The sequence below is a fragment of the Haliotis cracherodii genome, unplaced genomic scaffold (genome assembly GCF_022045235.1).
Source record: "Haliotis cracherodii isolate W230 unplaced genomic scaffold, xgHalCrac1.p SCAF_13, whole genome shotgun sequence".
Classification (NCBI taxonomy): Eukaryota; Metazoa; Mollusca; class Gastropoda; order Lepetellida; family Haliotidae; genus Haliotis; species Haliotis cracherodii.
In genome coordinates this window covers 40700121-40715876 of record NW_027266268.1, presented here as the reverse complement: position 1 = coordinate 40715876, position 15756 = coordinate 40700121, and the positions used below count along the sequence as shown (strand labels likewise).

Genomic DNA, 15756 nt, shown 5'->3' with positions numbered 1-15756 from the left:
GAGCACATCCATGTTAGAATCACTGAATTGGCAGGTCCAGACTCGATTATTTACATCACACAAAGAAATATTGCTGAGTGCGGCGTTAAACAACAAACAAACAAAACAAACAAAACAAACAAACAAACATATCTTCTTTGGAGGAGCATCTCCTTCTCCGAGTTCACAATTAGATTAAATACTTTTTCGAGAAAGATGGATGTTCCCTCTTAGGAAATGTTATGGGCGTCATGCATGTAACCAGGTTTACTTACCAGCTGTATGTTGCTAAACTGATAATATCCTTCAGGATGGCTTTGCCCAAAATACATTTTTCACATTCCTTTCAAATTGAATCTGGTAGATACCTGAAGAAGAAAGGGATCATAGATATTTTATATAAGGAAGAGAACTTATGGATATCAGCTTCTTTATTTTGTTGAAAACATAACGTTTCGGAGTATATGCTTACTCCTTCATCAGGTGAATTAACCATAACTTCTCTTCCTTATGTGTATCACTTCTAAATGCCTTTCAAAGACTAGATAATCCATGGCCTGGACAATATTTTGTATTGAAGCTGAATGTAATTTAACTCTGAAATGTAATAGCTTTCAAACACAACGAGTGATCGCGTTGTATAGCCAACAAGGCCCAATTGCAAATGTCTTCATCATGGCCAATATTTTACAGCGTGTAGCAATGTACAGTAAGGGCATGCAATGTTTGTACCAAGCCGTGAAGATCCGGGGTACTACTCGTGACGGTGGGGCAGCCAAGTGGTTCAAGGTTCGATTCCCCACAAGGGTACAATGAGTGAAGCCCATTTCTGGTGTCCCCCGCCAAGATCTTGCTGGAATACTGCGGCGTAAAACCATGCTCACTCACTTGTGACGTGACTTTTAACGCCTTTCGCATATTTGTTTCTGCGGCGACAATGTGACAACGCGACATCTTTTTACCTTGCTGCAGTGTCGCCACTTATTCAAAATGCTACAATTGGTCAAAATGTCGCGTGTTGGTCAATTGTGTCACATTGTGCCTGGTTTTGTAAGGGCGATAACGCGACAATGTCCCTTCTAGGTTTCCATAATGTCCGCACCATACATGAACCGTTATGTTTGTTTACTCGCTACAGTATGCACATTTAAATCTGCACATCAAGGAAACAGGAATTGAGATTGTCAAGTCAACGCCCCGCCCATTACGTGCATATCGCGATATAAACATCCTAGTCTATACTGCCTTATTTGGGCAACACAGGTTATATTCAGAAACATTTCTCCGTACCAGACACTGGGCCGAGTGAGCTTCTAATTAGTGTTACATACTTGTACAATGTAACGTGACCCGTCGTTATCTCATAACCTTGTGTCCATCCCCCCCCCCCCCCCCCCCCCCTCCCCCGTCCCTCCACTGGGAGCGATTGTTTACTGGGTGATATGGTCTTGAACTGAGGTGTAGATCTGACCCTCTCGTTGTGTACGAATGATGTCAGCTTGCTCTCTCCTGTAGCATCAACACTCAGATATTTCAAGATGGCGGCCACCGCCATTGATCTGTTAGCAGTTGTCTGGTTGGGGACGTTTGCTGCCAGGTATGTCACACTCACTGGAGTTACTTGTTTGTGTGTGCTTGGTGGTATCTTGTGGGTTAGTTTCATGTGGTGACGCATCACTATAGACTGATAAACACAATGTATCAGCATAGACTGATGAACACAATGTATCACTATAGACTGATGAACACAATGTATAACTATAGACCGATGAACACAATGTATAACTATAGACTGATGAACACAATGTATAACTATAGACTGATGAACACAATGTATCACTATAGACTGATGAACACTATTTATAACTATAGACCGATGAACACTATTTATCACTTTAGACTGATGAACACAATGTATAACTGGAGAACGATGAACACAATGTATAACTATAGACTGATGAACACAATTTATCACTTTAGACTGATGAACACAATGTATAACTGGAGACCTATGAACTCAATGTATCACTATAGACTGATGAACACAATATATCATTAGGACTGGTAATCACAATGTATATCTATAGACTAATGAATACAATGTATATCTATAGACTAATGAATACAATGTATATCTATAGACTAATGAATACAATGTATATCTATAGACTAATGAATACAATGTATATCTATAGACTGATGAACACAGTGTATCACTATAGACTGGTGAACACTATGTATAACTATAGACTGGTGAACACAATGTATCACTATAGACTGATGAACACAATGTATATCTATAGACTAATGAACACAATGTATAACTATAGACTGATGAACACAATGTATTACTATAGACTGATGAACACAGCGTATCACTACAGACTAATGAACACAATGTATCATTAAGACTGATGAACACAATGTATCACTATAGACTGATGAACACAATGTATAACTATAGACTGATTAACAGTATGTATAACTATACACTGATGAACACAACGTTTCACTATAGACTGATGAACACAATGTATCATTAAGACTGATGAACACAATGTATCAGCATAGACTGATGAACACAATGTATCATTCAGACTGATGAACACAATGTATAGCTATAGACTGATGAACAGAATGTATCACTATAGACTGATGAACACAATGTATCATTAAGACTGATGAACACAATGTATAGCTATAGACTGATGAACACAATGTATAGCTATAGACTGATGAACAGAATGTATCACTATAGACTGATGAACACAATGTATATCTATAGACTGATGAACACAATATATAACTATAGACTGATGAACACTATGTATATCTATAGACTGATGAACACAATGTATTACAACACTGTGGAGTGACTGACACACATGTGTACAAGTATGGAGTGACTGACACACATCTGTGTACAAGTATGGACTGACTGACACACATCTGTGTACAGGTATGGACTGACTGACACACATCTGTGTACAAGTATGGAGTGACTGACACACATCTGTGTACAAGTATGGACTGACTTACACACATCTGTGTACAAGTATGGACTGACTGACACACATCTGTGTACAAGTATGGAGTGACTGACACACATATGTGTACAAGTATGGACTGACTTACACACATCTGTGTACAAGTATGGAGTGACTGACACACATATGTGTACAAGTATAGACTGACTGACACACATCTGTGTACAAGTATGGACTGACTGACACACATCTGTGTACAAGTATGGACTGACTGACACACATCTGTGTACAAGTATGGAGTGACTGACACACATCTGTGTACAAGTATGGAGTGACTGACACACATCTGTGTACAAGTATAGACTGACTGACACACATCTGTGTACAAGTATGGACTGACTGACACACATCTGTGTACAAGTATGGACTGACTGACATACATCTGTGTACAAGTATGGATTGACTGATACACATCTGTGTACAGGTATGGACTGACTGACACACATCGGGGTGCAAGTATAGACTGACAGACATACATTCCAGAATACCTTGCTTTCGACGATACAATTTAAGAATGACACTATTTGATAAACAGGTTATCACGTATGTGTTTCAGGTTGGAAAACATCCTGGCCCGCTAAATACACTGTTTATACGTGATATTGAAAATCCGAAAAACACACCAGTGCCATAACCACTATAGATGATCTATACGTGAAGATCCGGGGATGAATAGGTCTTCAGCAGCCCATGCTTGTCGTTAGAGGCGACCAACAGGATGGGGTGGTCAGACTGGCTGACTTGGTTGATGCATGTCATGGTATCCCAAATGCATGGGTCGATGCTTATGATGTCAATCATAGGCTTGTATGGTCCAGACTCGATTATTTACAGACCGCCATCATGCAGCTGGAATATTGCTGAGGACGGCGTTAAACAACAAACAAATAAACAAACACAATTTACGACATGAATGTGATTGTTTACCTGCAGTGTCCACGTCCCAGAACCTTTGGTGCTGACCGTGGCGCCGAAGCACGTCCGGTTCCAGCAGCGCACAACCATGATGTGTAGCGCTACAGGGGTGGGCGGAGGGGGACTCAACGTGACGCTTAAAGTCAGGGATGAGAGCTGTAAAAGCTCTTTCTTCAAACAAACACTGTTCTTTCAGACAGGTATGCCCTAAACTGACATTTGAATAAAACAGTGATTAGATTAGTGAGCACCCTAAGTTGCTTCCATTGGCAGAATAGACCCCCAGTACCCATAGCAGAGTAGAACCAAGTACCCGGGGCAGAATGTACTCCCAGTACCCGGGCAGGATAGGCCCCCAGTACCTGGGCAGGATAGACCCCCAGTACCCGGGCAGGATAGACCCCCAGTACCTGGGCAGGATAGGCCCCCAGTACCCGGGCAGGATAGACCCCCAGTACCCGTGGCAGGATAGACCCCCAGTACCCGGGCAGGATAGACCCCCAGTACCCGGGCAGGATAGACCCCCAGTACCTGGGCAGGATAGGCCCCCAGTACCCGTGGCAGGATAGGCCCCCAGTACCTGGGCAGGATAGACCCCCAGTACCTTGGCAGGATAGGCCCCCAGTACCCGTGGCAGGATAGGCCCCCAGTACCCGGGCAGGATAGACCCCCAGTACCCGTGGCAGGATAGACCCCCAGTACCCGGGCAGGATAGACCCCCAGTACCCGGGCAGGATAGACCCCCAGTACCTGGGCAGGATAGGCCCCCAGTACCCGTGGCAGGATAGGCCCCCAGTACCTGGGCAGGATAGGCCCCCAGTACCTGGGCAGGATAGACCCCCAGTACCCGGCCAGGATAGGCCCCCAGTACCTTGGCAGGATAGACCCCCAGTACCTTGGCAGGATAGACCCCCAGTACCTGGGCAGGATAGGCGTGATGAATCAATCAGGACACGGACCTATCTATCTTCCCTGGAACTGTGAAGCAAGGGGTCGTCAACATTTCTGTGGATGGATTGTCAAACCTATCCTTTCTCTACCTCAATGAAGTCTTAAATTCTAAAAAGGATCACAGGATATCCTAAAATATTATTGGCCTCATAACAGATTGTCAGCTATTTTTATCACTGTTTGCATGACGTCATTTTGTGCTAAACAATGAGTAATTTTCTTCAGGATGTATTGCCTTGGGTACGCATCATGTATTCATATATCTGCAAACTGTCTTTTGTTTTCACAAACACAAACATCACTGATAAAATATCCTAATGATGAACATCAGATGGCATCCAGAGTGTGACCTTCAACATGACCACTCGTGACGTCACTCCGACATCCCAGTATCTGGTCCTGGAGACTGAAGGTCCATGGGTTAGAGAAGACATGATCCCGATTCAACGAGATACAGGATACATCATGGTCCACACAGACAAGCCCACCTACACCCCGTCACAGACAGGTGAGTCACACAGAGAGGTCCACCTACACCCCGTCACAGACAGACCCACCTACAACCAGTCACAGACAGACCCACCTACACCCCGTCACAGACAGGTGAGTCACACAGACAGGCCCACCTACACCCCGTCACAGAAAGGTGAGTCACACAGAGAGGCTCACCTACACCCCGTCACAGAAAGGTGAGTCACACAGAGAGGCTCACCTACACCCCGTCACAGACAGGTGAGTCACACAGAGAGGTCCACCTACACCCCGTCACAGAAAGGTGAGTCACACAGACAGACCCACCTACACCCCGTCACAGACAGGTGAGTCACACAGAGAGGCCCACCTACACCCCGTCACAGAAAGGTGAGTCACACAGACAGACCCACCTACACCCCGTCACAGACAGGTGAGTCACACAGACAGGCCCACCTACACCCCGTCACAGAAAGGTGAGTCACACAGAGAGGGTCACCTACACCCCGTCACAGACAGGTGAGTCACACAGACAGGCCCACCTACACCCCGTCACAGACAGGTGAGTCACACAGACAGGCCCACCTATACCCCGTCACAGACAGGTGAGTCACACAGACAGGCCCACCTACACCCCGTCACAGACAGGTGAGTCACACAGACAGGCCCACCTACACCCCGTCACAGAAAGGTGAGTCACGCACACAGACAGGCCCACCTACACCCCGTCACAGAAAGGTGAGTCACGCACACAGACAGGCCCACCTACACCCCGTCACAGAAAGGTGAGTCACGCACACAGACAGACCCACCTGCACCCCAACACAGGCAGGTGAATCACACAGATAGGCCCACCTACACCCCGACACAGAAAGGCGAGTCACGCACACAGACAGACCCACCTGCACCCCAACACAGGCAGGTGAATCACACAGATAGGCCCACCTACACCCCGACACAGATAGGTGAGTCACGCACACAGATAGGCCCACCTACACCCCGACACAGACAGCTGAATCACACAGACAGACCCACCTACACTCCGTCACAGACATATGACAGGCCCACCTACACCCCGACACAGACAGGTTACACTGAGAGGTCCGGTATATCCCAAGTCCTGTGTTTGTTTCAGTCAAGTACCGCGTGGTGGCGCTGGGTGAGGATCTTGCGTGGGCTCCATGGACAGTTCAAGTGGATGTCGTGGTGTGTAACCATTAGTGTCAGCTTTCTCTCCCTGTTCCCGCCACTGCATCAGTGAGTGTGGCTTGGCGCCGATTTGAACAATAGATATCTATGACACGTGGGACCATGGATAATGTGCTCGAAGTTCACCCCTTGGTGAGACCCAGACACACTGTCAAGGATCATAATCGCAGTCACTTGATCCTGGTACAACTCTGAATAACGTGTTGGTGCCTTAGAACACTGGACCACAACCACGCACGCACGCACGGACGCACGCACACACACGCACACACACACACGCGCAACAATAGCATATGTTCGTGTTTTCCACATGATGAAGGGCGGGGGCTACCTTCCTTTGTGTATTGCCAACATGCAACTATTTGACTCCTTGTCTCAACCTGTGTATCAATGAGCAGCCAAGTATCGGTGTAGTATCTGTTTCCCCTCGCAGAGCCCAAATGGCATCATCGTTGACCAGATCCCCAACCTCGACGCCACGGCAGCCTTCAGCACACGAGAGTTCCACCTGCATGAACACGGCATGCTGGGAAGGTGGCAGGTTCGAGCCTCCTTCCAACGGGAGGTCCAGGTAGAGAGAGGGACAGACAGGGGCACATACACGGAGAGACACACAGAGAGAAACACAGAGAGAGAGGGGAGGGAGAGAGAGAGACAGAGAGGGAAAGAGAGAGCGAGGGAGGGAGAGAGAGGGAGAGAGTATGAGAGGGGAGAGAGAGCGAAAGAGGGAGAGAGAGGGAGAGAGCGAGACCAATTTGTGTATTATGTCTGTCAGAGAGAGAGAATGAGAGATAGAGGGAGAGAGAGAGAGAGAGAGAGGGACCAATTTGTGTGAGAGTTATATATGTCAAATAGAGAGACAGAGAGAGGGAGGGGTGGGGAGAGAGAGACCAATTTGTGTGAATGTTATTTCTGTCGGGTTGCTATAAGTTGGCATGGGTATGTTATCCTTCTGTATATATTTTTATATAATCCGTGATGTTAGGATATCAGTTATGTTGGCGTAATATCCTTCTATACGTACATGAATGTATATGATGTTCCAGTCTCATTAAAATCAGATCTTAGTTCTCGCTATCTCTAAACAAAGATCTGAGGACATCCCATTCCGGGTCACGTCAGAACGACCTTCCATGCGACCAATCAGAGCGTCGCTTACCAGGTCATGAAGGTGACATTCGGAAGGAGTTTCCTAATCTTGCAACCTCGAAGACGTTAACACGGGGTATTCCGAACGACAGTTACGGACTTTATGACAGAATCCATACAATCTAGGATCTATTAGTCATTCCACAAAGTTCTTTTGTTCAGTTTCAAATTTTTAATCGAGATATATATAAAAATGTGTTTCTAAGCGCAGTCGCCAGTTTAAAACTAGTGCCGTAAGACACGGGAATGCTGCCTTCTAATTGGCTAATGTCGACTTTTTGTCACTCATTCCATTAGTCGGTCAAAGTTCGCGAAAGTTTGGTCTGACGTGACCCGTAGTGGGATGTCCTCAGATCTTTGTTCAACGGTAGCTAGAACTAAGATCCTATTTTAATGAGATTGATGATGTTCATATGTGTATTCGTCTGTTTTCATGATCACGTGACACTAGTTTGTGTTTGCAGTGTGTGATCTAATTGGTTCAGAAAAGGACTCGATCAGCAGTAGGAACGTCTCGCTATGCGCCATGCTAGAACCGTGTCATAAGCAATGAGCGGTGGTCAGATAACAAAAGCGTTTCGTTGACGACTGAGCATTATTTCTGTAGATATACCTCCACATCGTCCTGAATTGTCTTTCAGTTGACCACAGCAGCAGCAGCAACATTTGTCGTGGATGAATACGGTACGACCTTTGCATCATTTTTATAAATAGTTTTTTCCATTTTCCTATTTTGAAAAAACTCAGGCTAGGGTATTTTTGTTTAAAGCGCGATGACAGATGGGCTACGACTAACAACCGACTTCCGGCCGGATATTGCTGCATGAAGCTGCAATGTTTAACATGGATTACAGGCTGATTTCAGCAATATATGTTCCCACTGACGGTGTATTGCTGGATATATAATGTCTGTGCCTACTGGTACTTGTATTTAGAAGTTGAAAGGATGTGAAATGTTTAACAATTAACCGGTGATGTACACCACAGTTCTGCCAACATTCTCGGTGAAGACACAAGTCCGACCGGCCGCCATTACCCAGGACACGAAGCAAATCAGAATCATTATGACGGCCACGTGAGTAGACCTCTTTCTCAGCACCTGGGCAGGTATTTTGTGTTACGCCACATCAGAATGTTTTCAGTTATCTAGAAACGTAGCCTGTATCATGTTATTGACCTACAATGGTAGCCTGCCATTGGACAGCTCTCGGAACACTGGGCGTGACATGACGAGACTTGACGTGATACTGCGTGGCTTAGAGTAACTTGGATTGTTACTGCGCAGCGCCACACTGCGGAGGTTGTCATTACTTGATATTAGCATACATAGATATGTTTAAATAAATCTACTAATGACTGCAGACAGACGCACGAAAACCGGGTCACATGTTTAAACGAGGCGCATGGTCAATAGGAAGCGCAACAATGTACTGGGTTTTTTTAATAGCACACACAATTACTCCAGTTCAGTTCCAGCCCTCAGACTCGAGAACACATGCATGAGGACTGATCAAACCATTAGTCCTGTATAAAGTGAAGGTCTAACAAGAAACGTCTACCCACAGGTACGTCTTCGGAGAGAAGATACGGGGTGAAGGTCAGCTGAGGCTTGGCGTCAAACAAGGGGACGTTGTGCAGAGACAGACGGACAAGCTCTACTACGTGAAGGTGGGTGAGATATATGAGAGGTGGTATCTGATTGGTCAATACGAGGGCTATGGGGGAGGGGACCTCGTTTTCGTGTTTTAATGTACCCAACGTATTTGAATAATATTTTAATCATGAAAATAACCCCCTCAGTCGTTCCCTTGTGCTCAACCAAGTCCCAACAATGGTCTCCTATGTTTATGTGGCATGTCCAGTTCAAAGGTTTTGCAGGGTGGTGTGTTGATATTTTAGTTGTGTCAATCAGTGTGGGATGCACATCACTGTGTGAGCTGTAATACCAGACCTCCTCTGATTCCAGTTCAAGTCGGGGAGGGCCGCCATCAGCATCAAGACACATGACCTGACAAATCTGCCCCAGTGGTGTTCTGACAGAGTCTCTCACCTATATATAGAGGCAAACGTCACGGAGTCGGGCTACGGGGAGACCCAGACTGTGTACCACGTGACCACACCCATCTCCAAGGACGCCTGGCGGTTGACGTTCCCTAGCGACCAGCACTACTTCCTGCCCTCCAGACCCTTCCTGTTCAGGGTGAGTGAGTGAGTTGTGTTTGCGCGTTGCAGTGTTCCAGCCATATGGCGGGAACGACTAATGTGGAAATTCGCCTGTGTTTGTGACGGGTGCCACCGGTGGAACAGGATACGCCCACCTTCTTGCGAACAACTGGTATCATCTCTTTCTTATAGTGATTCATAAACACAAGCTCGTGACGTAATTGGAATCGTACAATCGTCTCTGCTCTAAGCAGAGATTTCTTATAAATATAGAATGGGTTTTGCCACTTTTATGTTGGAACATGTGGGGTTCAAACCTGGGACTTGATCGCCAGGATCCTGTTCCACAGACCGATCGTAAAGCCCATAGCTTAACAGTTAACCCGACAAAGTTTAATATAGAACATTCACATGCTTTTATATGGGTAGCACCCAAAAGGTAGTTTATCATAACACTAAGTCTTATACTTCGACATGGGGCTACGGCCGTCGTACGTCACGGAATCTGTAACCTGTCAGTAAACACGATCAACACTGCTTCAGGGCATCCTGTCGGACGCATCTGGGGTGCCTGCCCCTGGGGTCAAGGTGAAGGTCATCATGGCGGATATCAAACACGAAGGTAAAGAAGATATGAAGTTACCACAGTCATTTGTGAAAAGAAACGTAAAAGTGAATCATGAAAATAAAGTCAGTAACATGATTAGTTCATGAAAGATTTCTTAAAAGCTGTAGCAATAGAGTTGACAGTTACACGAAGATACCATTCCTGTTATCCGACAGTTTCTGCTGAGTCAGATCAACTGATGTCGAAACGACTGACCACAAATGCGGAAGGGGTGTTCGGCTTCACACAGAAAATGCCGGAGCTCGACCGTGTGTCCTTTCAAGTAGGTATGACCGTGATCTTTGGGACATTTGGGACAGCTTTGGAACGATGTGGGTCAGAAGCACGACAGGCTCGCTCCTGTGCTATTGTAACACATGGTCTATGTCCCAAGATGGGGTGACGCGAAAATCACGCGTGTGTAACTTAAACAGCAGCCGCCTCCCATCGCGGACAGATCAGATAAAATGACTTCATCAACTTTGACAAATAAGAGTAAAATGATATCATTCGAATTCCAATTTGCTATATAACAGCGTTTAATGAATGCTTCTGAGCATGCATTGGTGAAAACAATGGACACTTATGAACACGTATGCACGTAAGTCGATGCAGGATATGATAGTAAAACAATATGTGGTACATGTGTTCTTCTTTGATCAAAATATTCAAACAAATACTGAACTAGACTTATATCTATGATTTGTTAAGCAAGTTGTCACACCGTTCGCCTGTCTTAGCCAAACATACCCTATACCCAGGTGCAGACAATAGACAGACGGTACAACACCCAGACTACTGTCGACCACACCGTCCAGGCCCTGACCCCCGAGAAACCCAGGATCACCCTGCAGGCAGACATTCCACAGGTAACAACTCCCACAGGTAACGCCTCCCACAGGTAGCACATCCCTCGGGTAACACCTCCCATATGTAATGCCTTCCACAGGTAAAACCTCCCACACCTAACACCTTCCACAGGTAACACCTTCCACAGGTAACACCTCCCATAGGTAACGCCTCCCACAGGTAACGCCTCCCACAGGTAACACCTCCCACAGGTAACACCTCCCACAGGTAACGCCTCCCACAGGTAACGCCTTCCACAGGTAACCCCTTCCCATAGGTAACACCTCCCACAGGTAACGCCTCCCACATGTAACGCCTTCCACAGGTAACGCCTCCCACAGATAACACATCCCACAGGTAACACCTCCCTCATGTAACGCCTCCCACAGGTAACGCCTCCCACGGGTAACGCCTCCCAACCTGAAGACGTTGCTCCTTCATGACCAAGGTAGCCTCTGGACTCAAGCATGTCTGAGCAGAGCACAGTGTATTTGACCCGTGTTTTCTGACCCAGGCCAGCGAATGTCAAGGTCAGCTGCAATACACTTTAATAATTTTAAGGACTAAACAAAAATGTCTCCTGTTTCTAGAGTTAATTCTTCCAACATAATCAATTATAGTGAGTGGCTTTTGTATATATTTTTATGTTTAACCAATGAACAAGAACAATCCATCGTATTTTAATATCAACGACTCTTTTGCATGGTTAGGTTTACACTCCCATCACCCATGCCCTTGAAAGATGAAGCAGGCCAAAACCATCAAAGTCACTTGGTCGGGTTGTCTGCCCTTCTTGGGACTAAACAGTCTCTACATATGTTAAACTCTCGTGTGTTTCAGGGAGACGGAGACAATATCGTTGTCCATGTTGGCTACACATCGTCAGTTAACGACAGTATGATGACAGTTCTTGTAAGTGTATGGGGCGGAGGGCGGCCTTCCTCGCCTGCAGCACTGTGGGATTAACTGTATCTATATCAAAATGTACACTTTGTCAGCCAAACCACGCTTGATTACATGTAACTCAGATGTATGGATTGATGCATTGCATTGAACTGACACAAATAGGAAGGTGTAAGGGAGATCATTTGCTATTCTGGGGGTGGGGTGGGATGGGGTGGGGTGGGGCTGGGATTGTGCATGGACAAAAGACATTTTTTCAGCTACAGCCTCAAAACCAGACATTTTTAGAATTAAAACTATGAGCCTAAATATTCTTTTCTAAAACAACAATGTCCTTTTCGTGGCAGACAATTGTTTTTCATCCATCTGAAGCATAATTTGTTTTTCAATAATTTTCTTGAACGATATATTTTTTTTGAAAATATCCAGCTGCAGAAAAGACCCCCTATGGTCTACATTAAAGTCCCTGTGTTGTTTATAAACACGAAGAGCCAGATATTCTGTGGAAGAATTGTCTCCCTCCCAGTAACCTATGCTGGTCAAAAGAGGCAACTTTCTTAAAACAGATCTGGTTGTCAGGCGTGAGACGTTGCTCGCAATATCAACCACTGGTCTGTCCGTCCCAGAATCGAGTATTTATAGGCCGCCTTCATACAACGACAAGAATTCGGTGTAAAACAACATTCACTCCCACAGTAACGACTGAGTAAAAGAGTTGTTCGCTTCACATCATCTTGTAGGTGGAGGCCCGGGGCCAGACCATCTACAACCACACCTTTGTAATGAAGGGCACTGACCTCAACACATTCGAGATACCGGCGGCCTACAGGGCAGAGTTGTCTCCCCTTGCAAATGTCCTCGCTTTCTTCACCACACGGGACGGAACAGGAGAACCGGAAGTGATCTCCAACACGATGACCCTCGATGTCCCGGATGTGTGTCTGGAGGAAGTAGGTTCTCATTACTTTGTCAACCACGACCAAACAAGCAAATCATTAATGACAACACTACATATATACTCTTACACATCTTGATGTTAAATCTAATCATTAACAACATTATTACATATATACTCTTACTCACATTGATGTTGCATCTAATTATTAACAACAATAATGATATTGCATGTAATCATAAACAGTAATTATGATGTTGCACATAATCATTGACATCAATAATAATGTTACATCTGATTATTAACAACAAAATAGATGTTACATCTAATTATTAATAATTAAATGTTCGTTTTCGAAATTCATGCATTCTGATTAGCTGAATTAGTAACGAGTTATTGCATTCATTTCCCAATGAATGTAAAAAATTAAGCCACGCCCGCCGAGGCGCACTACTTTTAATACAGCGGAATGTCGGGGAATCCCAATATTACAGTCGATGGAATTCCCTTTCTGCTCACGTGCATCGTCATGTACAGGACATTTAGCGAATTTCTTGCATATACATTGTTCAAACTACCCTTTGAAACCGAAGGCCGAGAATGAATGAAACAGCAAACGTGCAGGCTCGCTCGCTTGTTTTTTTCCCGCTCGCCTCGGTTCAACTTTCATGTCTTCTGGTTTCATTTCTAACTAGCATTTTTCCAACTGTGTTTTACCGTAATCAGGGAAGTAATGTTTGAATCTCGCGGAAACTGACCATGTTATTTGAAACAGCCGCCTTCTCCCGGACATATTTCTTCCGGTTCGTTACAGTCTGACTGTTACAGTTCTTTTGACAGGTCCAAAGAACATTGTTTTGATCCTACTCTCCGTTGATTGGCTACTGACTGTGTAGGCGTGTCAAGTTATGTGCATAAATTAAACGATCACGTGAATCATGTCACACCACTGTATGTATTCCTACACCTGGAATGTTTATCAATCTCGTCATTTTTGCCTGTTTTGATATATACAACTGTTTTTGGTTAAACTATTGTAGATAAAACATGTTTTACGTTGTCGAATTTAATTATAAGCATTGACTGTGTGCAGCCGATGAGCAAACTTTTGTAAGAATCCGCTAGGCGGATTCATACAGTTTGCACATCGGTTTTTCGATTCATACCTCAATGAACCGAAAACAATACGCAGTCAATCCTTAAACAACAATGATGATGTTACATCTAATCATTAACAACAATAATGATGTTGCATCTTATCATTAATGTTACAATTTGATGTGTTTGTATGATAGCAATGGCAAAACAAAGTGGGTAACCGACTTAAGGAACCTGCTGAATAATTGTGGTTTTGGTTACATTTTTAAATTAGAACATATTGCTTATCCGAAGTTGTTCATAAATGCTATAACACAAAGATTAAAAGATTTATATTTTCAGTCATGGAATGCAACTCTAACGCGTTCACCAAAATCCCTGTTATATAGCAGTTTCAAGTCATATATCACTGCAGAGCAATACCTTTTCAGTGTTAGTCTTAGAAAATTTAGGGTAGCACTTGCAAGATTCCGATGTTCATCACACGATCTTTTAATTGAAAAAGGTAGATATCAAATTATTCCGAGAGAAAATAGACTCTGTCCACTATGTGACCTAGGATTAATTGAGGACGAGTATCACTTTTTACTAGTATGTCCGCATTATGATGAGCTAAGAAAAGTATATATACCAAAATATTTTCTGACTCATACTTTTACTGACCACTAGCATCATTGAAACCATAAGAAATCTGTCTATGTACATATATCATGCTTTTATACAAAGAAAATCAGGTTTGGAAATTATATGATTGTACCAATTGATCCTGTAATCATGATTGTACTATAGGCCTGTGGCCTCCTCAGTACGTTGAATAAAGAAATTGAATTGAATTGAATCATTAACAACAGACTGTGTAAAAGATGAATGTCAAGTTTTCCTGTGAAATAGAAAGGTCATGTTACCAGGATATACAGAACGTGCATCCAACAATCTCTTTGACATACTAATTTCTACAAGAAATGGCAGACCACTAAAAAAAGCCATTGCTCTGTACGTTCAGTACGTACAGTATGCTGTATGAGAAGTACAGAAGTACACCCTAACCTTTCCTCTCTGCCCAGGTGTCTCTGAGGAAGTACAACCCGGACGGGGCTCACAGGCCTGGCTTCAACACGAGGTTCCGCATTGACGGCACAAACAACACCAGGGTCGGGCTGGTGGCCGTCGACCTGTCCGTGTACCTCCTGGCTGGGAGATCTTCACTGTCAAGGCAGGAGGTGTGACAGTGTGTACCTCTTGTGCCATGTTGTATAATTTTATATCACATCACCGGTGTATCACGTTGTATCGAGGCTATTTCATGTTGTGTCGTGGGTTTATCATGTTGTATCATGGATGTACCATGTCGTACCATGGGTGTATCACGTTGTACCATGGGTGTATCTTTCATTCAGATGTTTCAGACGCTGGCGGGCCACAGCCTCGCTTCGCCTCACAGGCCCCACAGTGATCCCCGCACCAAGGTACAGCAAAACAGCATGACATTGTATCGAAGCTGATAGACTCAAAGAAACTCA

The 15756-nt window shown here is 44.6% G+C and overlaps 1 protein-coding gene across 1 annotated transcript in view; it reads left to right on the top strand.

The window, feature by feature from the left end:
* Positions 1-1432: 1432 nt before the first annotated feature.
* LOC139459936 (complement C3-like) overlaps positions 1433-15756 on the top strand; it is a 40279-nt gene continuing 25955 nt past the window's right edge. The window contains exons 1-16 of the mRNA XM_071241671.1: positions 1433-1576; positions 3960-4141; positions 5224-5400; positions 6499-6569; positions 7006-7143; positions 8363-8405; positions 8709-8796; positions 9287-9389; positions 9688-9921; positions 10428-10506; positions 10668-10774; positions 11253-11360; positions 12181-12252; positions 12984-13193; positions 15301-15456; positions 15634-15702. Of these exons, the coding sequence (XP_071097772.1) occupies positions 1518-1576; positions 3960-4141; positions 5224-5400; positions 6499-6569; positions 7006-7143; positions 8363-8405; positions 8709-8796; positions 9287-9389; positions 9688-9921; positions 10428-10506; positions 10668-10774; positions 11253-11360; positions 12181-12252; positions 12984-13193; positions 15301-15456; positions 15634-15702 (1896 nt within the window). The 5' untranslated portion in view covers positions 1433-1517. The remainder of the gene's footprint in view (positions 1577-3959; positions 4142-5223; positions 5401-6498; positions 6570-7005; positions 7144-8362; positions 8406-8708; positions 8797-9286; positions 9390-9687; positions 9922-10427; positions 10507-10667; positions 10775-11252; positions 11361-12180; positions 12253-12983; positions 13194-15300; positions 15457-15633; positions 15703-15756) is intronic.